Source organism: Sitophilus oryzae, unplaced genomic scaffold (genome assembly GCF_002938485.1).
Source record: "Sitophilus oryzae breed Bouriz unplaced genomic scaffold, Soryzae_2.0 scaffold_1494_pilon_pilon, whole genome shotgun sequence".
In the NCBI taxonomy this organism is placed as follows: domain Eukaryota; kingdom Metazoa; phylum Arthropoda; class Insecta; order Coleoptera; family Curculionidae; genus Sitophilus; species Sitophilus oryzae.
The window spans coordinates 4,407,129-4,433,276 of NW_022146163.1; the positions used below are offsets into that span (position 1 = coordinate 4,407,129).

General features: G+C 33.3%; 1 protein-coding gene across 1 annotated transcript; it reads left to right on the forward strand.

Moving 5' to 3' along the window:
* The first annotated feature begins 344 nt into the window (after nt 1–344).
* Nucleotides 345–25,885, forward strand: LOC115877527 (importin-5). Its single transcript, XM_030893752.1, has 12 exons — nt 345–425; nt 755–1,066; nt 2,724–3,038; nt 4,473–4,812; nt 5,907–6,118; nt 10,302–10,446; nt 10,511–10,786; nt 10,972–11,147; nt 12,723–12,906; nt 18,371–18,816; nt 20,856–21,474; nt 25,355–25,885. Exons 1-12 carry the CDS (start codon nt 345–347, stop codon nt 25,567–25,569), a joined length of 3,321 nt encoding a protein of 1,106 aa, XP_030749612.1. The 3' UTR covers nt 25,570–25,885.
* Nucleotides 25,886–26,148: the final 263 nt, after the last annotated feature.

Sequence of the window (26,148 nt, forward strand, 5' to 3'; positions counted from 1 at the left end):
CTGTCAAACGAAAATATGTTTTTATTCTATGGTAAAAATATATTTAACTTACTTGTTTATCTTTCCTTATAAAACGTTTTTAGTCTCCGACGGTCTCCGGTGCTTTAAGTTTATAAATATGGGTGTAAATTTTAAAATTATTTTTAATAAATATTGTGGAAAGAGTTAAATTTAAAAAAAAATTATATATGAATGTCCGTGTCGCCAATGGTAAAAAAATAAAATTTTAATTTATAGTTACATTTTTTGTTCAATCTTGGTTTAATCAGTAGCTATTTCATTTTTTTCAGTTGGTAGCCTGTTGAAGTTGAAATTGTCAAATCGTTCTTTAAGTACAAGGCGCCATGGCGGCCGATCAAGAACAATTTTACCAAATATTGACAACACTTTTATCCACCGATAATAATATTAGAACACAAGCTGAAGTGAGTAAATCTGGTGTATATTAATTGAAGATTATTAAGATTTTAAAAGTATTTCGCGGCATCGCAGTTTAATGTCACTTTTTGGTTTTAATATTGTCTTTCTACAACGTGTATGCGGTGTCAAAGCGTGTCTTTCAAAAAAAAATAGAAGTCTCGTTATTAATAATCCCTATTGTAGTGCATAATTCCGAGTTTAAAATTCTTGCCCTTTTTTTGAATATGTAACTGAACCCTTTTATTAGGGTATTTCAATGTATCAAACAAAAAAAGGCGCCAAAAGTATATTTATAGTTTTCCCACTTACTATTAACAATTTGTCCTTTGTTTAGGAAGCTTATTCAAACCTACCTATCGAAAGTAAAGTTAGTTACTTATTGGGAGCTATTCACAATGCCACCTTGGCTGAAGATGCAAGACAAATATCAGCAGTTCTGCTTCGAAGGGTCTTCTCAAATGAATTTATGGATTTCTATCCAAAGTTACCGCCAGAAAGCCAGGTTCAGCTAAAAGAACAAGTCCTACTAGCTGTACAGCAAGCACAAACGGATCAGCTACGTCACAAAGTTTGTGAAGTTGTAGCAGAAGTAGCTAGGAATTTAATAGATGATGATGGAAATAACCAGTGGCCTGAATTTTTGCAAGTAAGTTGAATTTAGAATTTAGAATAAAATCAATGATTAAGAATAAAAATTATAAATTTGGTATGATATAGATTTTTCTACTTAAAAAAAAACATGAAATTATATTTTAATTGGTAACTTTGTCTTTCTGTATCTTTATTAAAAATATCGTGATGAATTTTGTACCCAGCTAAAACCGAAATTAGTGATGTTATCAATAAAAATGGATGCTTTAGTACAGTCATAATAAATACTACAAAGAACATTCTAGAGTCCTTATAAATAAAATAAATCCTGGCATTTTTTTAACTTAATATAATTTATTGATTTATTTATATGAAATTAGATTTTTTTGATAATTTCCATGACAGATATAGAGATATCTTCATCTAAAAATCTTTATTTTGATTAAAGTGAAAATAATTTCAAAAGTATGTAATTCAGGTTTAAAGGAATTTTTAAATATTTTAAGCACAGTGTTTATTTTTAACCATCTCATATTTAAAATTTATTTCATTATGATTTTCAGGCATTACACGTTTTATAAAAGCAGCTGGCCAAATATTCTGTAATTTAAATTGATGCTAGATATATTATTTAGGTCACCTATGAGATAATATGTTTGATTAATTTCTTCATTTTATATTTTTATTATTTGTTCAAGTGTGCACTCATTGACAACAAACTAAAAATAAATAAAAACAAAATAAAAATAAACAGTGAATCATTTCATTGCCTTGCTAATTGATAAAAAATTAATTAAATTTCTAAGAGTAAATTTTTAATTTTTGTCTGATAACAACTTCGCTACGGGGCTTATCTTAAAATTATATTTTTAAAAAGTGTAATAGGTGAATAGAGTAATACATTTTAGGAACAAACTATAAAAATAATATTTTTATGGTTGTTTTATATTAAAATAATTTGTTTGGATTGAAAACTTGGCCGTTTGCGGATTTCCAATAAAAAAAACAGGTGTTACTTAATATAGTTAAAAAAATTGTATCTAGAAGAAGAAAAATTGAAAACTCTGTTTACTAATGGAAGCACGGTTTTATGAACCGCGTTGGTATCGTTTAAAGATGATTTTTTCATAGATAACATACAACAATAAACGGTGTATAATGTTCAAGATTAAACTCGCTTTAAAATTATATATACCGGGTGTGTCTCAAAAGTGGCTCACCCCTATAACATTTTTATTTTTTCAGATAAAAAAAGATAAAAAAACCGAGACTTGGTATGTTCTATGACATAAATTAGGATTGTTTGACGTATTCAGTTGCTTTTGGTCATTTCCTCTTTCACCGGAAATGACTATAACTTTTGATTTTTAAATGGCAGCCTCAGTATTAATTTTGTCTCATCCTGTATAACTTTTCGAATCGAAACAAATTTTACTTTGGTTTAACATACAATAGTTATTGTAATTAAATATCAGGCTATAAGGGTATATTACAATTTAGGTAGCTGTTATTGAAATTTAAAATTTATTCTACATTCTACAAAATCCTTAAAATTTAGACATATGGTTCTTTAATGAAACCCACTTTTATTTTTTACCCCTCAATTGCAACCAAAATTGAACACTATCAACTATTTTACTACGCCATTGTTAATATATTTCAAATTTAAAAGTAATTAAAATATTTTATTTATTTTTTAATATTTTTTATAGTTCCTATTCCATTGTGCCAATGATACGAATCCAGTTCTCAAGGAAGCCGCCCTAGCTATGTTCACTAGCGTTCCGGGCGTGTTCGGAAACCAACAAAACAACTATCTCGATCTAATCAAACAAATGCTGATACAAAGTTTACAGGCGACCGAAGGGTACGAGGTTCGAGTCCAGGCCGTCAGAGCGGTGGGCGCTTTCATACTGATCAACGACAAAGAAACGCAGATCCTAAAACATTTCGCTGACCTACTGGGACCTATGCTGATGGTTATTGCCGAAAGTATTCAACATCAAGATGATGACACTTTATTAAAGGTAACGTATATCCCTATACCTTTTTGTAACTTTTTATACCTCCAAAAATAACAAAGACTGAAGACTGTTCAGTAGGGTGTCCGTTATTTCCCAAGTTGATATTTTTTTTGGTGCCGCCCTCTGAAGTTTTAGTTTTTGGTCTAAAAAAAATTATCCAACGTAAACAAGCTCTAAATTTTTAATTTAAACCGTGCCGAAATCATGATACTTTTCCCATTTAAATAACATGGGATTTTCTGACCTTTTACATTTAATTTTTTATCTCGCAAATTTTTTATCTAAAGCAAATACACCTACAGCTTCGACAAGGACATATTCTAATACAAAATTTTACGCTCAAAAGAAAAGGTCTCTTTGGTTTTTTCCATAAAAACATTCCTTTAAAAGTTATTCGCGGTCAAAGTTATGCACATAGTTTATAATCAAAATTTTCAATCATTCACCGCAAATTTTAATTGCGTCTCTTGATTTTGACTAAAAAAGGATCTACAGCCATACTTTTTTCAATAAAACGATATTTCTTTACCAACTTTAATATGGAAAACTAATATTGCGCCATCTATGAACAATTGATCAAAACTATAATTTAAGGTTATTGTTTCATTGCCTTTCAGTATTCGTAAATATATGCGTCAATTAAAAAGAATGGACAAATTTCGAGTGGTTTTTATCCTAAATATTACTTGTATTTAGTATCGAATTAATTAAATTAATTAATTATTTAATTTAATTTATTTTAATTTAAAAAAATAAATATAATAAATAAGCAAATTTTGAGGTATTAGTGAAAAAAATTAAAAGTTTATCTTTTTATGTAAATGTAAATACAATTTGGCGCTATTCTTACAACAGTCGCTCTCCAAAGCTTTTGATAATTTCGGAGCTGTTAGGCTTTTTCCGGAATTATGTGGCCAAATATGTATTCAAATTTATTATTTTCTTTTCCTATTTTAAAAAACTTTATTTTATATAAGAACATCTATGAAATAACTATGTAACCTTGTAAACCGACGGCGACGTTATGCCACGATCCACGATGGTTTTTGCAATTCGCAGTTCACACAACTTTTTCAGTTTATAATACCACTTTTTCACAATTATCACTGGTTTGAGTAAATAAAATTTAAATTAAACTCACAAGATAGCAATAATTACTTTGAAAATGGAGGATTTCAACACTTTTCTGTCTTTTTTCAATGAGGGCGGTTTAAATTTTGAAAGATTTTATAATTTTTGAAAATTCTCCCTTTGAAAAGAGAAAATTATTTCCGTTTGCGGTTGTACCTAACCTAACCTAACCGCTATAGCAGCGCCCTACAACGTATGCGCTCCAAAACAGTTATAAGTTTTGGCAGCAAGCAGAGCATTCTAATCTAAACTTGCCTCCTTTATCTATGTTCTGAACGAAGTTTAAGTGTTAATATTCATTTCCAGGTCTTGATAGATTTGGCTGAAAATACCCCAAAATACCTAAGACCGCAGCTGCTAAATATTTACGAAATGTGCATGAAAGTATTCAGCGATACCGGTTCTTTGGACAGCTGGAGAGCTTTGGCATTAGAAGTAATGGTAACGCTGGCGGAGACCGTTCCAGCCATGGTGAGGAAGAACGCCAGGAAATACATGGAGGATCTGGTCCCTCTAATTTTACAATTTATGGCCGACTTGGAGGAGGAAGAGAACTGGGCTGCATCCGACGAACTGTTGGACGAAGATAACGACTGTAACAATGTAGTAGCTGAAGCAGCTTTAGATCGTTTGGCATGTGGATTGGGTAAATATAAATACTTACTTGTTATGTACTTAAAGTCTGTTCCAAGTCTGTTCAAGGAAAAAATATATGACAGTGACATTTGTTGGCAGTCATCTTTATTCACAACTTCTACTCTTTTGTTTGATAAACAATAAAGATATTTTGAATACAGTGATTTCTGAATGAATATGTTATTATACCGGGTGCGTCTCAAAAGTGGCTCACCTCTATAACTTTTTTATTTTTTCAGACAAAAAAACGAGATTTGGTATGTTATTATATGACATAAATCAGGATTGATTGGACGTATTCAGTTGTTTTTGGCCACTGCCTGTTTTACCTGAAACGACTACAACTTTTGATTTTTAAATGACACCCACGGTATTTTTTCACTTTATTCGATAGAAAATGACATTCTGAACAGAATGACATATCATATGTCAACTTTTGACATTTTCGCATATGGTTTATTTGAAATTATAACTTGCGGTTCGTAATGAAATTTTTTTTGATTCAAAATACCAAGTGTGTGGTACCAAATTATTCGTAAAAAAATGCTTTTTCCAAAAATGCTAATGAGCCACCCTTGTTCCATTTGCAAAAAAAAGTAACATTGAAAAAAAGATATGATTAAAAGTACGATTTGGGCATTTTCTAACTGGCCATGACAAGACACTAAAAATATTAGATGATCAAATCTATTTTTCCAAGGCTCCTTGATTAAGAATTAATGTTTTTAACATAGCCATGGAGCCACTCTAGATTGAAATTTAAAATACAATTTTTTATTAAGCGAAAATGTCAAAGGTTTGACATATGATATGTCATTCTATTCCAAGCGTCATTTTCTATCAAATAAAGTAAAATATACCGAGGGTGCCATTTAAAAATCAAAATTTGTAGTAATTTCCGGTGAAACAGGAAGTGACCAAAAACAATTGAATACGTGAATTAATCCTACTTTATCTCGTATAATAAGATACCAAATCTCGTTTTTTAATCTGCAAAATAAAAAAGTTACAGTGGTGGGCTGCTTTTGAGACGCACCCTGTATATTGCTTGTTATATATCATTGTTTATATTGAATATAATTTAGGATGTTTTACTATTTTTAGGTGGAAAAGTCATTCTTCCATTGGTAACTGTGAACATCCCAAGAATGTTGGGAAATCCTGATTGGAAACAACGCCATGCCGCCTTGATGGCGATCAGTGCAATAGGAGAAGGATGTCATAAGCATATGGAATCTATGTTACAACAAATTATGGACGGTGTGCCTGGAGTAATGGAGGGCGTTTTGCGTTATTTGCAAGATCCGCATCCAAGGGTAAGAGTAGTCCAAATATATTAATGCTATGAAATAAATGAATATTATATATTATCATAATCATCAATGAGTAATCGTAAATTTAATGTATTAATAAGCGTGTAAAACATACAGAAAGATCAGCAATGATTGAAGTAGTTGGCAAAACTGTATTAGAGGATTTGTGATTGGTACTGATGCTAAAATACTTTATTCGCAAAAAATTTTATTTAGTGCTTTATTATTATTGAAAATTCATTCCTACATCGGAAATCTTAAAGATATATTTATAAATACAAATTAATATGAATTAAAGTAAAATAAAGTAATCAATTACAAGATTAATTATAGTATTATTACAATATTCAATAACTTATTAATTTAGGTACTATTAAATTGTTAGAACTTTAGGATTTAAGATGTTCAAATATTCCTCCATCGACTGCTAGATAATATGCCAGGCGATCATAAAATTATCTTCTTAAGGTGCGTATTCATTATCCGAACGAACGAACGAATGTTCGCTAATGGTATGGACGGGGACCGCGTACGATAGAACCGCACGAAAAGACCGGACGCGAACGCCTTTGATGTACCGACTCGAAACGAGTCCCCGTCTAAATATACCGCACTTTCATTCGTTCGTTCGGATAATGAATACGCACCTTTACATTCGCTAGTTGGTAAACTGAAATTCTATTGCATTCGGCAGAAATAGCATTTTTTAACTCGTCTAGATTTGGGTATTTTTTATCCTTGTATATCCTGTTTTTTAAATGGCCCCAGAGAAAGAAATCATTTGGCGAAATATCAGGAGATCTTGCTGGCCAATTTACTGTATGATTTAGGCCAATAGTTCGGGAATATTTAGACAATAGTTTCCGTTAAAACTATTGTCTAAATATTCCCGAACAGCCAGGGTACTATGTGCCGGACTGCCATCCATTTGGTACCAAACTTCCTGATTTTCCCTAGCGGCATCTTGTAAAGCAGGTAAAATATGATTTTCGAGTAGTTCCAAATAATATTCTGCATTTAAATTTCGCGTAAGAAATAATGGCCCGATAATATTGTGTCCGAATATCCCTGCCCAAACATTTACTTTCTGTGGATATTGCGTCCTTGTTTCGACAAACCTGTGTTGGTTTTCTTTGTTCCAATATCGATAATTTTGAACATTGGGTTCGTTATTTAAGGTAAACGTGCATTCGTCAGTGAAACATATGTTTTTTAAAAATTCCCCATCCGTGTTTGCTCTTTCCATCATAAAAAAACAAAACGCCTGCCGCCGTATTTCGTCCCCATCTCGTAGCTCTTGGTGCTTTTCATATTTGAAAGAATAGTATTTATGTCGTTTCAAAATTCGAAACGCTGTAGTGTGATCTATTCCTATTTCATCCTCAAGTTTCCTTGTGCTGATCTTTCCATCGTTTTCTTCCACGCACAATAAAACTTCCAAGTCGGTATCATTTCTTGCATCTTCTCATTGTTCCTGCCTTGCTTCACATCTGCAGTTATTTATTAGGGTACCTTTGGTCTCAAATCTCTGGATATTCCTTGCGATTGTAGATTTGCCAGGTATCGGTCTATTCGGATACAGAGCAGCAAACATGTCCGACACCTTTTGATAACTATTTCCTTGATAATACCATTTAATCATCAATACTTTTTCTTCCGTAGTGTAATTCATGGCTAATATTTTTGATGTAAGTAGAGTTTTTAATAAAAATAATAAAGCACTAAATAGATAAATTTCTGAAATGACAACTTCATTTGACAGTTATCTTTTACCTTGACTGGTGCTCATAAGTAACTACAGGGCCATAAGAAAGGAGAAATATTTAAAAAGAAATCGGCGATAACTCGTAAACGGGCTAATCAAAAATATCTAAAGTTATTCTTTTGAATGTGGATTTTAGTGCTCTTCAATAAACCTAAATAGAATTATTCTCTAAAATAATTTGGGAAGCCAATAATTGACCCCATTAAAATTTACATGGGATTTCCTATGTCCCGCTCGACGAAGCAACACCCGGTATAGGGTGTACCTACCATTTAAAAAATGTACACCCCTGCAGCCACCAAACAGTGCCGTGGCATATATTTTTCTTAACATGACCGCTTGAAAAGAGATAAATGTTTTGACTGCGCCTATGGTGTATCATACTATTTAATTACAAAAAAAGGTATTAAAACGTTAACAAAAGGTACAAAACCAGTATCGGCGTATAGCACATATCAAGTACATATCGTCGGCTTTATGACGAAAAGGCGTATCTCGATTTTTGGCGATTTTGAGATGTCAACGTCATGACATGCCCAATGGGTCATATTTTAACATAGCGAATTTGCCCATCTCAATATTGTACCTTTTTCATTTTATATTCGTTTAAAAATTTGCCCCATCTCAAATACTACAATTCTTCGTTATGACAAAGAGACGTATTTTGAGATAGGGCTCTTTGTTATATCAATTGTTATACCAATTATTGTTATACTACAAGAAAGATGGAATTTGAGATAGGTCCTTTTGTTTTAAGTTATGAAAATGCATGCAAGAGAAAATCACACCATTCTACCTAATTATTTTCTGATGGTTGCTTGGGACAAAATAAAACTTCTATCATGGCAGCAGTTCTCTTTTATAGTGTGATTTTGAGTCTGTTTTTTGCCAAAAACCATTATTAGAATGAGCTAGACTCATAGACTAGAGCTGAGCTAGACTCATAGACTAGCTAGACTCATACATAGCTGTATCGGGTATGCAAAAGATTGTCCGAGAATAAATGGCCGAAGAAAAATTCATCGAAAGCAAAACAACGAAACGAAAATTGCCCTGATGGAAAAATTCCCGAAATTATAATTTCCCTAAGAACATTTTAGCGAACCAAAAACTTGCCCGAAAAATACAATAATTTTTATCTCATTATCATTGTCAGGCCATTGGCATTGTCATCCCTGTCAATTTTTGGAAAATTTTATTTATTGTGCCTATCATCATCCTGCATAAACACGTAGAATGGAAGTCGAATTTGTTATGATTGAACAGGGAAAACAGAAACTGTTAGTCCACAGTTATTTGTATCAAAAAGGCACGAATGAAGAAACATGTTTTGTTTTTGTTTAGTTTGGTTTTTATTAAATGGACCGTGAGTTTAAATGCCTTGTATTAATGCCCTCAATTAACTGAATAATTACTAAAAATATATTAGTTAAAAAAATGTATTTTTGTAGAAAAAACAATATTATTAAAATAAGCTAGATAAGTGTATTTTAATTGATTATTGTCTTTGCTTCTGGAATGAAAATTGTCTTTGTTTTCAGTTGATCTAATCCAACGCGAATAAAAGTATTTAAAAATAGTTGTTTCTGATTTTTTGGCGATTTTCAGATTTTTTCTGTATGTATGTATTCCATAATGTGAATATTGTATTTTTTTTTCCTTATTAAGAACACTTTACCATCATTTTTAAATTTATTTTACATGGGCGTATGTATACTATTCATTCAGAAAAATAAATTTATTATTATTATAACAAAAAGGGCTATCTCTATTAAACAACTAAAAAGAAATTATTTATTAGAATTTACGCACAATTTATCTTCAGAACGTTTCCTCAATGTCTCCATTTAAGTGTTAATACAAAAACACTATTAAAAAATTAAAGACTTTACATTTATTGGCCAAATAAAGTAAGTGATTTTCTTTAAATTGCTCTCCTGAAAAGTAGCAAAAATCGAGATACGCCTTTTCGTCATAAAGCCGACGATATAATATCAGAAAAATAATTATCCAATTCAATAAAAAAAAACGCTAAAAAGGTGAGAGTGAACTGTTTATTTTCCTATGAACGTAACTCGTGGCTCTTTTTTATCGCTGCGGCTTTTACTCTGGAAAGCTGAACGACTAATCACCGTTGTAATAAAGTTTATACAAAGTTCACTACAAAGATGACCAGCTGATGACTCATTTGTTACAGCCAAAAAAAATGGCGTCTAATAGCCGATCAGTATTCGATTTTTTAAAATTTATTGCCAACCAAACGAGCAAAATTAGTATAGCCAACTATTTCAATTATTGTCCATCTGATAATTTTGCTGAATTAGAGTATCTAATATCTCATAGTAGGTGGATAAGTTCTAATAGTTAATTTACACTCTGTATATTATTCTTTTTAGACAATTTTTTATGTAATTTTTGCAGGTACGTTACGCAGCTTGTAACGCCATTGGCCAAATGTCTACTGATTTTGCACCCCTTTTCGAAAAGAAATTTCACGATCGCGTAGTTCCAGGCTTACTAATGTTATTAGACGATAACGCCAACCCAAGGGTACAAGCTCATGCTGGTACGCCAGTCTAACACTACCTGTTCACGTTTTTTTCTTACAAAACATTACTTCATGATTGTAGGTGCCGCCTTGGTCAATTTTGCTGAGGACTGTCCAAAATACATCTTGAGCCAATACCTAGAACCTCTAATGGCCAAACTGGAAGGAATCCTCACTATCAAAGTGAAGGAGTTGATAGAAAAGGGCACCAAATTAGTTCTAGAACAAGTAGTAACGACCATTGCCAGTGTAGCAGACACTGCGGAAAACGAATTTATCACATACTACGATCGGTTGATGCCTTGTCTAAAATATATCATTGAAAACGCTAATAAAGAAGAATATAAATTGCTTAGAGGTACTAATCTCATCTTTTACTATATTTTAATTTATTATTATATATTCCAGCAATCAAAAAATATCCTTAACATTAAAAAATGCCTGAATTTTATATTTTTCACTACTTTAAACAGGCGTTAGGCGCCTAAAAATTGCGACGTCACTTAATATAATTACAAATGATGTTATGGTGATTTTTTTTAGGTAAAGCTATAGAATGTGTTACTTTAATTGGTATAGCGGTGGGTCCAGAAAAATTCAGTGCTGATGCAACTCAAGTGATGGACATGCTACTCAAAACGTATGGTAATGGATTTGAATTACCCGATGACGATCCTCAAACTAGTTATTTAATATCTGCCTGGTCTAGAATCTGTAAAGTAAGTTTTATATATATGTAGATACAGTAATTGTAGTACTATCCCTTTAATCTGAAATCCGGTTTATCCAAAATAGACTAGTTAAAAATGCAAAAGTTTTTCGTCATTTGAAGAAAAAAGTACGGTTTGGGATTCCCCTCAAGAAAATTTGTGTTAAAAATATACACAAATGTTAATATGGTGTGTTTATTTCTTTCAAGTTAAGACACAATTTTTATAAAATTTAAATGAAGAAACTATTTGAGGATCAAAGAAATTTTAGAGACGCCATAAAGATTTAATTTAAACTAAAAAATTGTGTGAGCACTATGTGCGCATATTTGAAGTGAAACTTAACTTCTTACTATTGTCTGTCTGTCTGTCCGTCTGAGGACTCCATTCTGGTACTTCTATTCATGTGCCGAGTTTGGTTTCAATCGACCCATAACTAAGAGAAACATTCTGATGATTTCGTCCATTTAGAGGCATCGGTTCGAAACGTCGAGGGCGTCATCCTGTAGCCCGTCCCCAATTATGCCGAAATCGATCCACATTTTTCATCAATATCAAATCGTTAGTCCCACCCTAATAAAGATGTAAACGAAACATCGTATCAAATTTTGCAGGGTGGGACCGTGTGCACCGTCGCTCACATAGCCTACTTACCAAATTTGGTCGCGATCGGACGACATCAACTTTTGACACATTTCTTACGTCAAAACTAACTGCAACAGTGACACAAAGAAACAATAACATCAACTTTGAACACGTATCGTACACGGTTAAGTCGGTCTTGGTCCAATCTATCGACATACGAAATTCATTGATGATGGGGTTTCGTATTGCACGAAACGTCGTCAAAATATCATGAACAGATGGGGCTATTCGAACCCTATCTGCATTTATAGTTTCAGCCCACTAGCGCACATAGAGGGCGTACATAGGCGCACTTGAGTTACGACGCTCCCTCTTAACCTCCAATCGTTACTACTTTTTCCGACGCGTCTTGTGTGTCACAGCCTTGAATTTTTTTGAATTCTTCACTGCCTTGAATGTGTCACGACCTTGCACTTCAAAAAAAGAAAGGAATGTAGTATGTTTAGATTGTTTAGGAGGGGAGTTAATCACCGTGACCTTATAGATCTATTGTGTTCCCCTTTCTTGAGTTATAACGAGTTATAACTCATCATACAGTCTCAGGGCTTTAACAAAAGCCAGTATCTGAGACGACTCCACAGAGGCCAGCTCTCCATCCTCGACATCAGACGTACCAAAGTTCATGGCACGAATGGTCGTCGCCTCGACGCACTCAGTGATAAGGTGTTCTGGTGTTTCCCCATTTTCCCCACAAAATCTGCATTCGCCGTTGTTTCTCAGCTTCAGCCTACTGAGGTGTTCGTTGAGGAGGCAGTGTCCTGTTAGAAATCCCGTGACAATCCGAAGATTGTTTTTACTTAAATTAAAGAAAACCTTTGATTTTTCTCGGTCGTAAGTTCTGGGGAACTTTTTCGAGTGTCTTAGACCGTTGGAGGATACCCATTCCGAAAGGAATGTAAAACTTCTTTAAATTAATTTTGTTCTTTATCACTCACGCAGGTTCTTGGTAAAAATTTCGAACCATACTTACCATTGGTGATGGGCCCGGTTATGAGAACGGCAGCAATGAAACCTGACGTTGCGTTGTTGGACAGCGACGAAATGGCTGGCATGGAAGGTCAGGAAGACGACTGGCAATTCGTTTCGCTTGGCGAACAGAAGAACTTTGGAATACGTACAGCTGGTATGTATAGGAATGCACTGACAGTATAGATCTACGATCTGTATTTGAGAGTTATTACAACAATATGCACTATTAAGGGAGGCGTTATTTTGACAACTTTGATAGTTAAAGTGTCATGATGAGCATCTATGTTATAATAAGAGAGTTTTTAAGCCCTCTGCATTTTTAATTCGTTATACCTTATCCTTACGTTTTCCGTTATACTGCTCATGCGCGCTCCTGGCAAAATAACGCCATTTCGTTTTTCTTTCGCCTTCTGGAAAAAGGTTTTGAGGCTTGACTACTGACTACAGCATGTACCACGTTATTTTATCGACAGGTGACGTTTTCCATAATCAAAGCCTAAAATAATTTATAACCATGAATCATATAAAAAAGGGAAATTAAAATAACTTTGGTTGCACATCACTATACGACCACCATGTTGTCATTGATGACGTGCAATGAAAGTTGTTTTAATTTCCCTTTAAATGCTTAGTCCTCTGACCTTTGGTAATTGTTATAACTGTTTTTTCAGCAGTTTTTTGTTTTAATTCAAGTTCAAGTTGAAGACGGTCTCTTGACAGCTGGTATTCAATGCTGGTGCTGTCAAAAGTATGTTTAGAGGATCAAATTGTAAATATGTTACTAAAAAGGTCATCAATCCGAGAAGGAAATATTTAGATTCATTCTAACTATTAATTTATTCATAAATCTACATTGCCTTACATTTATTTTAATTAAATGAATGACAGTAGATCCGGCAGCATTTTCTGTCCTCCATTCGCGAACTTCAAGTTCCGAGCTTTACGCCCCTGGGCTACTTGAGAACGGTTCTGAAAGGAACTGTGCGCGATAGCCTGGTGCCTCCATATGGCGCGGAACAGTTCTGGAACTTTATGACTCAATTGAATGGAGTGAGAGTATCGCGTTCTTGAACAGTTCAGAGCTGCACAACTGCGTGAATGGAGGACACTAATTGTATAGTTTTACCGAAGTCAGTTGGCATAGGGTGGGACTCTTAATTTCGGCACTTTGTTTGTCGGTATCGTCTGGTCAGGTGGCATTAAGAGTATTAATATTTCCAATTGATTTCGGAAATTCTATAGCAACTTTCATGTTAATCAGCGTTACCGATATTTGTCCTGTAATTAGTCCGTAGTACACCTAGATCATATATATTACGTGGATAAGTAAATCGCTATGGAAACTGTCGCAAACATCAACGACTTCCATATCTTCTTTTTTTGTTGCACACGCGGTGCTTCTACTCTATCTATCCTTGTCGAGGACCTATCGTCCGCGCGCCAAATTTAAACATTAATTTTAAAAATTTAATTTGTAAAATGCTTATTGAACAATAAATTGAATGTTGTCGTAAAAATTAAATTATATAAAAAATACATTTAGCCACTCCGTACGAATATCAGTATTCTTAGGAAATCTAACCAGAAAGTTTGCATGTGGCTTAATATAAATAAAAGAACAACTGAATACTTTACTTGCATATGAAAAGATAATTCGGGAATCTTTATATTAGAACTTTCACATACTAAACACTTTCTAGTCATTTTTACGAGTATTTAGAAAGTCCAACGAAAAAAAAAAGAAATATAGTTTCACAAACTTAAAATTAACTTCTCACTGAATACACTTGCATCCTTGGCTATATAAAATGGTCGATAAAAGAGTAATTATTACAATTTTTAAAATAAAAAACGCAAAAAAACAAGCGTCGTTACACAATGGAAATAAGATTATGACAATATGATGACAATGAAAAGTTGGTTTCTATAACAATGTAAAATTTGTACTTTATAAACCGTATAAAATTGTGATTATTTTGGAAATACGTGCAACTTTTAATGCGCATGGGTGCAAACTAAGGTTCTTGACATAGGCAAACCTATTGAACGTTTCATAAGTGCAATAAAGAAGGTTTAACATGTCGGTAATGGCATGTCGTGATGTTGGAGACATATTTTTTAATGCTAAACTTATGGCGTTGATTTATCCACGTAAGTATATATGATCTAGAGTAGTTCATTATCTCTTATTAACGTATTCAGTTATTTAAGGGCCGGTTGTACCAAAATAAATTGAACGAGAGTTCAACTGATCTGTTGGTCAAAGTTGAACTTGGATTGCGTTGCACCAACTCGCGTTCAGTAGAACGTCGATCAATATTTAGTTTCTTATGTTGGTATTGAATTTCACTTCACAGTAACTTTTGGAGTTTTTATATAAGTTGGCGTAAATGCTTTTAAAAGTTTGTTTTATTGATTGGCGGGTTTTCCCAAAATATAAATTATGGTACCTTTTTTCCTTTCTGTTGCCATAAAATACGACTTTTTAATACGTGTTTGCGGCTGACCGATTCTGATATGTTAAAAACTCCCAAGTCAATTCAACTTTGTCCAAGTGCAAAAAAAGGTAAAAATTTTCTAATAAATTAAGTTTTAATTTGTCTATGATATATGTACATTACTGTATTTACAGAAAATAAGGAAAATTCCAGAAGCAAACCTGGTTTAACAAAAAAATTAACAGATTGGAGTAGTTCAAAAATTGAACTCGCTGAGCTTCAAAAGAAATGTTTCCTAGAGCAGCACAATTTAAAAATGTCTCAAATTCAGGAAAAGCATGAAGCCTTTATGAGGCAGCAAGAAAGGGAGCATGATGAGAGAATTCAATTTTTAAAATATAGCAAGGAACTAATAAAAAAAATAATTGACCAATAAATACTCTGTAAATATATAATTATTAAAAAATATTATATAAACACTTAACACTTAATATATGAATTTTGAAGATATGCATACATATTATATCGTTTTATTTCTTTTACATATTACATATCTAGTACAAACAACAAGTATACTGAATTGTATTAATGTAATACCATTTATTAATTATTGTTATTTAATTATCTACTTATAATCAGAATTGTCAAAAATATAAAAATAATCCTATACATACAATAAAATATTTTATATAAACAAATTTTAATATTTTTCAGACAAATCAGTTTATTAGTTTTTACCATTAAAAAATCATACATTTGATGAAAAACGTAAACAAAAATCAAAATATACACAACAGTATGTAATGGTAATTTATTTTGTGGTAATTATAATCACAATTTAATTAATTAATAAGTTATTTTGACTTTGAAACATTAAGACATTTTAAGAATGTTTTAGTAAAATAATATTGAAACATTTTCTAGACGTAAATAATTAGTTCTAGATGTAAATAATTAATACTCAGCAATATATTCTATAAAAAATGTCTATACCTATGTGGCGGATTCATCTATCCAAAAAAATCCTTTATGGGTTTTTCGCCACTGCACTGCAAGAAAAATCTACAAAATAAAATAGTTATTTTTGGTAAACACTTCTGCGTTAAACCTGAACGGACGCTGCTTGTCAGAAGTTGTGTTTACAGTTATAAAAATTTGCCTAACAAAGAAAAAAATGCTTAACGTTTCGGAAAGTTTTCTCTTTCCGTCGTCGGAAGCAAAAAATATAAAGAATCAAGAAAAAAAACTATTTAAAATAGCATAATTTTTTTTAAGCAGCGTCCGTTCAGGTTTAACGCAGAAGTGTTTACCAAAAATAACTATTTCATTTTGTAGATTTTTCTTGCAGTGCAGTGGCGAAAAACCCATAAAGGATTTTTTTGGATAAATATATTCTATATCGTAAAATCACATATTTACAGTGATTCAAAATATTCATTAATTAAACTATACCTAAAACTATTATTTATACCACACAAGTCAATTGGAACATGTTCTCCTATATTATTTCCAATGTTTATTTCCGCTTCAATTTCATCAGTTACTAATGGTGTTGGATCTGCAAACTGACATGCTATGTTATGAAGAACAGCAACGGAAACCACTATTGCTTCTACTTTCTCAACATTTAAACGAATTCCTGTCGCTAATATAGGAAATCTTCTTTTTAGTACACCAAAATACCTTTCTATTGGGTTTCTTGTTCTTATCTGAGCTTCGTTAAATAAGTTTCCAGCCCTCGTTGTTGGATTCGCCAAAGGGGTTATTAGGTACGGTTTTACTCCATACCCACTGTCCCCTAGTAATAAATTATTTCCATATACTCCATTTTCGAACTCAGCCTTTACTCTAGAATTTCTAAATATAATTGAATCATGGCACCAGGCCATCTACACACAATGTTAGATATTTTCAAATCGCTGTCACAAATTGCTTGGACATTAAATGAAAAAAATCCTTTCCTATTGCGGTAATTCTCTGCATTTGTCCCTCCAGGAGATTGTATCTTCGCATGTGTACAATCAACTGCTCCTATGCATCTTGGACAGCGACAAATATTATAAAATCCTTGTGCTTTTGAATTTCTCTCTTCCACTCCCATTGGCATTTTATTAAAGTCCTTGCTTAAAGATGCTATAGCTCTAGTTACTTTTGTAATCACGCGGCTCGTAGTAGACTTGTCTACACCACTGGTATCACCAACACTTTGTAGAAACATCCTGTTGCTAAGAACCGTAATGTGATAAACACCATGTCAGCTGGTGTTAAAGCATGATTTCTAAAAATAAAAGCTTAAGTAAGATACAGTAAATATACATAATTAAACTTGTTTGTTTTGGATGTAATTAAACCGGAAATTTCCTCTATTAAATAATTCACAATAGGTTTAGCAAGCCGAACTCTTTTCTTAAAATTCACGTCGTTCCATCCATTTTTCGAAATTGTTTGGTTGAAATCATACTGTTTGTGGTCTCCTTAACCGTTCATGTTGTCCAACTAATTCTAAAAAATCTTCGTCGTCAGTTAATTCACCTAATAAAGGATCCATTACGAAAAATCTTAATAACAAAACGATCATCAAAACAACGAAAAACGGAATATGTCAAATAATGTAAGGTTATGTCTACCCCTGAACGACGCTTGAACCGCTTAATGTCACCGTTCAGTTGACCGGGCCAGACCGGGCAATTTGAACGGCGTTCAGGCTTGATACAACGCATTTTTTGCTTTGATCGTCGTTCACAGTTGATCTGTCGGTGAACTTTTTGGTACAACCGGGCCTAAGTATCAATACGCGTATTTTTTTGTTAAACACTGAGAAAATACATATTCCTCCTAGGCGGTTATGTATTGATACACTAAGTGGAAATAATGCAAAAGTGGAAAAGAATGAAATTTTACAAATACAGTTTTTTTTTTCAATTCATCCGGAAAAGAGTATTTCTTGGTCATTTATTTTTTAAAATTGAAATTTCACAGATACCAGCGTTTAAATACAGTAGGTTAAATTTTTAAATGTCAACCAAACCAACTAAACCAAATAAAATCAATAATTAAGAAAACTCATATATTGTGGACTTATCTGTGACACAGTGTTGTGCGATAAACTTATCTTTGACACTATCTCTATCTCAGTGTTCTTCTAGAATCAATTTCCACTTAATATATCGCGGTTTACAGGCTTAGAAGACAAAGCGGCAGCGTGTATGATGTTGGTCTGCTACGCGCGAGAACTGAAGGACGGCTTCGCCCCCTACGTCGAAGAGACCGTCACACTGATGGTGCCCATGCTCAAGTTCTACTTCCACGACGGCGTGCGCAACGCCGCCTCCGAGTCGCTGCCTTGGCTGTTGGAGTGCGCCATCTGCAAGGGGCCCGCCCTCGTCAACGAAATGTGGCGTTACATCTGCCCCGAGCTGCTCAGAGCCATCGACACGGAACCGGAGAGCGAGGTGCTGCTCATCATGTTGGATTCGTTGGCCAGGTGTATCCAGAAACTGGGTTCGTCCTACTTGAACCAGGAATACATGACGGAAATATTGAGGATTATTGACAAACTTATGACGGAACATTTCGACAGGGCTAACGATAGGCACAAGAAGCATTTGGATGAAGACTATGATGAGGTAAGAATTATACAGTCTGATGCAGGAAAGAAGACTATTGCATCATCTAATGCCGCAGTCGCAAATGCGCAACTACCGATCCTATCTCTCTACGGTACTAAAATCTATTATCATTTACCTATCGTGTAATGTTATTATTTTACAGCTTACTTTTTAAAGACTTTACAATTTTTTAAACCAGTGCCTTTTCATCTTATCTCTTTACAGTACTAAAATTTATTATTATTTATACCTGTGTGTCTAAAAAGTGGGTCACCCCTATAACTTTTTTATTTTTTCAGATAAAAAAAACGAGATTTGGTATGTTACTATTTGACATAAATTAAGATTGTTTGAAGTACTCAATTGTTTTTGGTCACTTCCTGTTTCAAAAGAAATGACTACAACTTTTGATTTTAAATGGCACCCTCGGTACATTTTTACTTTATTCGATTGAAAATGACACTCTGAATAGAATGACACATCATATGTCAACTTTTTCGCTTATAAAAAATCGTATTTTAAATTTCAATCGAAAGTGCTATGGTTAAAAACACTAATTTTTAATAAAGGAGCCTTGGAAAAATATATTTCGTCGTCTAATGTTTTTCGTGCCATGTCCTGGCCAGTTAGAAGATGCCAAAAAGGTATTTTTAATCATATCTAAATTTTTTCAAATGGAACAAGGGTGACTCATTAGCATATTTGGATAAAGCATTTTTTACAAAAAACTTGGTACCACACACTTGGTATTTCGAGTCAAATTGTCGTTACGAACCGCATGTTACAATTTCAAATAAACCATATGCGAAAATTTCAAAAGTTGACATATGATATATATTTAAAAATCAAAAGTTATAGTCATTTCCGGTGAAACAGGAAGTGGCCAAAAACAATTGAATACGTCAATCAATCCTAGTTTATGTCATATACTAACGTACCAAATCTCATTTTTTTATCTGAAAAAAATATAATAGTTATAGGAGTGAGCCACTTTTTAGACACACCCGGTAGACTTATCGTGTTATGGTCTTTATTTTACAACTACTCCAGTTTTTAGTACAATATACGAGACGGTATACAAACTTTATTGGTAGCTAATACAACTCTTTGAGCCTACACTCACTTTTCCCTCAATTTTTTATCCACTTATCATTAATAAACACTAACCATAACCAAAAAAATGGAAAACTATAACTCAAACCATAATGGAAAAGCATTTCGCAAATAATAATTTTCCCCAGAACGCTATTTATTTGACGTAATTTTGACACAAATAATAACCTATAATTTTGCAAGAGTTTGACACGTCTCGATAACCTTAAGTCCAGTTCATACGCGTCTGCGTCCGTGTGTAGTTTATCGTTCTGTCGCTCCAATCGTATTGAAATATGATCCGTCATTTTTGAAATAATTTATTTGATTGATTTGATGAAGATTGATTATTTATAGTGACGGGAAAAAACGATGAAATTTTAATAATCGAGTACTCGAGTTTCAAGCGATTTCAATAATCGAGCGGTCGCTCGAGCGAAATTTCGCTTGTATTTAAATTCTTATTTTTCGGCTTAATTATTCGGTTTTTCGCCGTCGCTTGTACTCGTAGCGCCAAGCAGTAAGCTGCGTGCGCAGGACGCATGTTCTTTCGATGATAGTTGCAAGCGACAAGCGACGAGTAGTTCGCTTGATCATGCATCGAAGCATTTTATCACACAGTTACGTAACAGATAATATTGTATAGTCCTATATTTAACAATGCGGTCCCAATCAAAAGAACAATATTTATTTGAAGATATTTTACCAAAAATGCTGTGAAAATATTGCCAATCTGCAATGTATGAACCAAATTCGCTCAATAAGACCGCATGCGTTCGTCGCTCGTAACTCGTAACTTGCATCGGTCATTCATAATCGAGCGATATCGGTTATTTCAATAATCGAGTACTCGAGCAAATTTTCACTCGAGCTATCCAATAACTAATTGTTTATGATGATGAAAATATGCTAAAACACCGGATTAGAACCAATATAATAATAAAAACCTTTTTTTTAATTTTCAGGAGGTGCAAGAACAACTAGAAGACGAAGAATCAGATGACATTTACGTTCTAACCAAAATAGCTGACGTCGTACACTCGTTATTTGAGGTGTATCGCGAGAACTTTATACCCTTCTTCGACCAGATCATGAACCATTTCGTCAACCTCCTCGCGCCGAACCGAAGCTGGGCCGACCGACAGTGGGGCATTTGCGTCTTCGACGACGTCATCGAGTTCACCGGCCCCGCCTGCTCCAAGTACCAGGCCTGCTTCCTGGAACCGCTCGCTGTTTACGTCAGAGATAAGAGCTGCGACGTGCGACAAGCGGCCGCCTACGGTTGGGGCGTGTTGGCACAGTTCGGAGGGGATCAATTTGCAGGGGAATTGGCCAAAATAGTACCGTCACTTGTCGAGGTCATCAGCGATCCGGAAGCGAAAGATAGCAAAAATATCAACGCGACAGAGAACGCGATATCGGCCGTCACGAAAATCATGAAGTACAACAGTTCACAAATCAATCTCAACGAGCTGATACCCATTTGGTTCTCGTGGTTGCCCGTGTTGGAGGACTCGGACGAGGCAGTGCACGTGTACGGCTATATGTGCGATCTTATAGAGCAAAATAATCAGGCGGTTATTGGTAAGTGTTACATTTTGATTACAGTTGAGGGTTCGAACCTTTGGTGTTGTTAGCATTATCACAGATTAGGTATTCTATAAGTATACAGATAAAAATGTTATCCTTAATTAGTCGTACGAAAATTGTTTTTTATGACGATGTGCAAACGAGTAAAATTTTCTGTGCGCAAAACCTCACGTAAAATAACAATAAACAGCATAATAGAGAGATATCGCTAAACCTAATAGCGTGCATGGACGTTAATAAGGCCAGGTGTTATTTCCTTTACGTGAGGTGGTATAAACTCTCTTCATTTATAGTTATCGGATCGGAAATAATTCTGTTCGCTTCGCGTCCGCTATTTAAACTTAACCTAACTTTGAATTTAAAACCTTGAAATTGTTTTGTTTACTAGGTATTTTAAAACTAAAGGGGTAAAGTGCTTATTTCCAGTGCTTTATTGTTCAACGTCTGCCAGTGGGTTTAGGGCAACAAGCAACAAATTCTCTTAGAATGGCTAAGTCGTCATCTGCTGTAAACCTAAGCCTCTTTATATGTTCTTTAATATTGGAAGAGGTGGAATCCATATTTTGGGCCATATTTATTTAATTAAAACTAATCCCAGCTACTTAAATATCAAATTACCTAATAAAACTAAAGTAATAACTCAAAACAATTCAAACATAACCTAAAATAAAAGATCTCGCCGGCCGGTCCCGGTTGTCAAATCCCCGCACATGTCCATTTAAGCAATTTTTAAACGTTATTTAGAAATAGCGCTTCGTGTAATTGATACGCAAATTACATCAGGCGGTAACGTTATTAGCGGGTGTTGCGTTAAAAATTGACTCGCGCATATCGTAACCATGATAAGGTATGCGATTACAGTTGAGGGTTGGAACCTTTGGTGTTAAACAGCAAAATAAAAACACTAAATCACCACAAGCACATGATTATAAACTGAGTTTATAATCATCTGCTGATGATGCTAACATGGTTAGCGAAACGCGCGTCCAGTGTAAAAGTAAAAGTGTTTTGGTGTATTGTAGTGATTTAGTGTTTTTATTTTGATAAGGTATGCGTAAATACTGCATGACGCTATTCGGTTTTCCGATATCTCTCTAATAACTGTGCCGGTCAGGCGCTGTGCACAATTTTAGAGGCCATAAGTGGGCATGCTATGTGCGCAAACTAGTAACCTAACTAGTGCCCGATTCCGAAAATTGGAACCACGAAAAACAATAAAGAAAAAACAAAGTTTATAATCTGTATAATCTGTGGCATTATAAGCAGATGATTAAAACTAAAGGTTGATGTCCTAATAAGTCTAGTGTTAACTACCTAATTAGAAAAAATCAATTCTATATGATAAGACAATATTTAGTTATGTAATAACACATACATTGTTAAAAACAAATAGGCACTTGAGTATTTAAAAAAACACAAGATCTTAGTATTTTAAAAAACACAAGATCTTTAGATCATATTTTTGAAAATATGATCTAAAGTTATGTTTTTTTAAATGGAACACCCTGTATATTTATAAATCATATGATCCGTCTTGCTACGAGCTTTTCAAAAATATATATCACTATATTTATTTTCACTACACTGCAATATTTAAAAGATATAATTTTCTTATTAGTAGGCCGTGATAGATAACAAAATAATCAAAATGGAATTTATTAAAATACTCATGCAGATATTGCAGATATTAAAATTTTATTTGGGACTAAAATATTTTACATTGAAACTGTTACCACTGAATCGCTAAATATATTTTTCTTCTTTTTTTTCATAACGATTTTTTTTATAACGACATGGATTTGTAAATATCTAAAAGCTTGCCTGATAGCATTTTGCAGGTCTTAGACATTGTTGTAATTACCACAATATATTTCATATTTCAAAAATCCCTAAATACAGAAATCAAGAAAGGACAAATCCGGGGATCAGAGAGGCTATAACCATTGGTCCCAATTCATTGATTTGGGAAATAGTCATTTAACAAAATTCTAATAGTTTCAAAGTTGTGAGGGGGAGCCCCATCTTGCTAAAAGTATATTTCGCGTAAATTACCTAAAGGAATATCCAAAAGTTCCAGTACGGTAGCTTCCAAGATTTACAAATAGCGGTAGAGAGTTAAGTTTCCCCAATATGATATGAAGAATTTATTAGTGGCTCCCAAAATAAAACACAAGTCAGATAGCAGTATACTTTTAATAATTCTTTAGTTAGTATTTTATTATAAAATTATTAGTATAATTATTATCGATCCTGGCCTACTAATAAAAATGATCTTTTAATGAAACGTAAATATTGCAGTAAATAGTGAAAACAAATATAGATTGATATATATAGGATGGTCCGAACTGTATTCCGGAAACTTCGGCAGCATATTCTGCAGATTAAAATAAGTAAAAAAGTTCGTATAAATGTATGTCCTAAAATGCTTAGTTTCAGAGATACAGGGTGTAGAAGTTTCATTTTTATTTCGATTTTTTCCAAATAATTTCTAAAGTAACGTCAATATTTGTATGAAAATTGGTGTCTGGGAGTATTTTGACATGAGAAATTTGAAATTTCATTTTTTCAATATGACTCCTATTTGTAGAGGGCGCCACCTATATGTGTTTTAACTGTTTTGAAGCGTAATAACTTTTTGTCCGTACCTGTATAAAACTACTGATGGAGAAAATATACATCTCTGTGACTTTTTACGTAAAAAATATCTCTTTGTAAAAATCGCTACGAGCAACCGTTCTCAAGATATTTAGAATGGAAATAGTCAATACATGTCATTATTGACGAAAAATATAGATAGTTATTTTTTACTGAAATAATTAATTTGGGAAATTTTTATTTTTTTAAATTAATCATAAATTTTTCTGCAAAAAATGATGATAAAACAGTTTCTGTTGAACTTTTGGCACAAAAACATTTCAAATTTATGACTTCAGTCTAATAACTATTTAGTCAACATGTTTATTTTGTGTCAATGATGACAGGTATTGATAATTTCGATTCCAAATATCTCGAGAACCATTAATCGTAGCGATTTTTACCAAGGGACCTATTTTTCGTAAAAAACGTCGTAAATAAATATTTTTTACGCACTAGTTTTATACAGGTATGGACGAAAAGTTATTACTATTCAAACCAGTTAAAAAATATGTAGGTGGTGCCCTCTACTAGTAGGAGTCATATTGACATCAAAATGACCCCCATGTGAAAAAACTCCCAGACACCAATATTCATCCAAATATTGACGTTACTACAAAAATTATTTGGAAAAAATCGAAATAAAAATGAAACTTCTACACCCTGTATCTCCCAAACTAAGCCATTTTAGGACATACATTTATACAAACTTTTTTACTTATTTTTATCTGCAGAATATTTTGCCGAAGTTTCCGGAATACAGTTCGGACCACCCTGTATATTTTTGATAAGCTTATGGTAAGCCTGATCATATAATTTATAAATATACATTTAAAAAAACAGTTCATATCCTCCAAATATTGTTTTCGTAGAAAAATAGACTACGTCACTGTGTTCTACGAAAAAAGTTCTACAATAAACAGCTTTTACCTTCTCGATACCTTTCACAATAACAGAGATACGGGGGGTGTCCCGAATTGCAAAATTTTCAAAAAGACCCTGTAGCTATGAAAATTTTGTTTACAACATCTTCAAAAAAGTAGTACAAGTTTGTGCAACCCGCATCCTTCTATCTTCACTAATAACAGAGATACCGTATGATTTCAACCAAACTGGTACACCCTGTACAAACATACATACAGGTGACAACATTAAAAAACACTAAACAACTGTCGCAAACTTTTTGATACGTCCTGTATAATTTATTTTTCTTAATTCCTACATTTATCTATTGTTGCAGGACCAAATAATGCATTTATACCGAAAATAATACACATCATAGCCGAAGCGTTTCACAGAGACGCCATCGAACCAAGTTCGCCCGAAGGATCAAGAATGCTAAACATCGTCAGACAAGTTCAATCGAACGAAACCTTTTTCCAATCAGTGGTGGAAACCCTCTCGCCCGACCTACGGCAAGCTCTCCACGTAGCTTTGCATACCCCCTCATCTTAGTGAATAAATATCATTTTATTGTGTTTTATCCGCAAAATTAAAGGTTATAAATAGCTATATTATTTTTATATCATGTTATTTTTATGTTCGTGGATTTAACATCCTCCTTCAGTGTAAGGTAAAGTAAGATTACCTTTCTAAGGTTTATATTTGTTAAGTAACTGTACATAGATTTATGCTACTCTAGATTGCATGTGATATTTAAATTTCATCTTAACTCGACGAATATATTTTTGTCTAGGTAAATTCTTTGTTAATGTTTTAACTGAAATCTATTCAATATGACGAGATATGAAAAAATAAAATTTCCTTTATATTTTTAGCCATTTATTTTTTACTTATCCTCGACTGTATTTAAAATAAAAGACTGTTAAAAAATATTCAGAGAAATAACTCATAGATAAATGAAATAACTTTAGATTGGAAAGTGCCCAATTATTTGGCGCTATTCTTGCAACGGTCGCGACCCAAAGCTTTTGAAAATTTCGGAGCGGTTCGGCTTTTTCCGGAATTATATCGCCAAGTAGTATTTATTCAAATTTATTATTATTTTCTTTTAATTTTATAAATAAAATACAG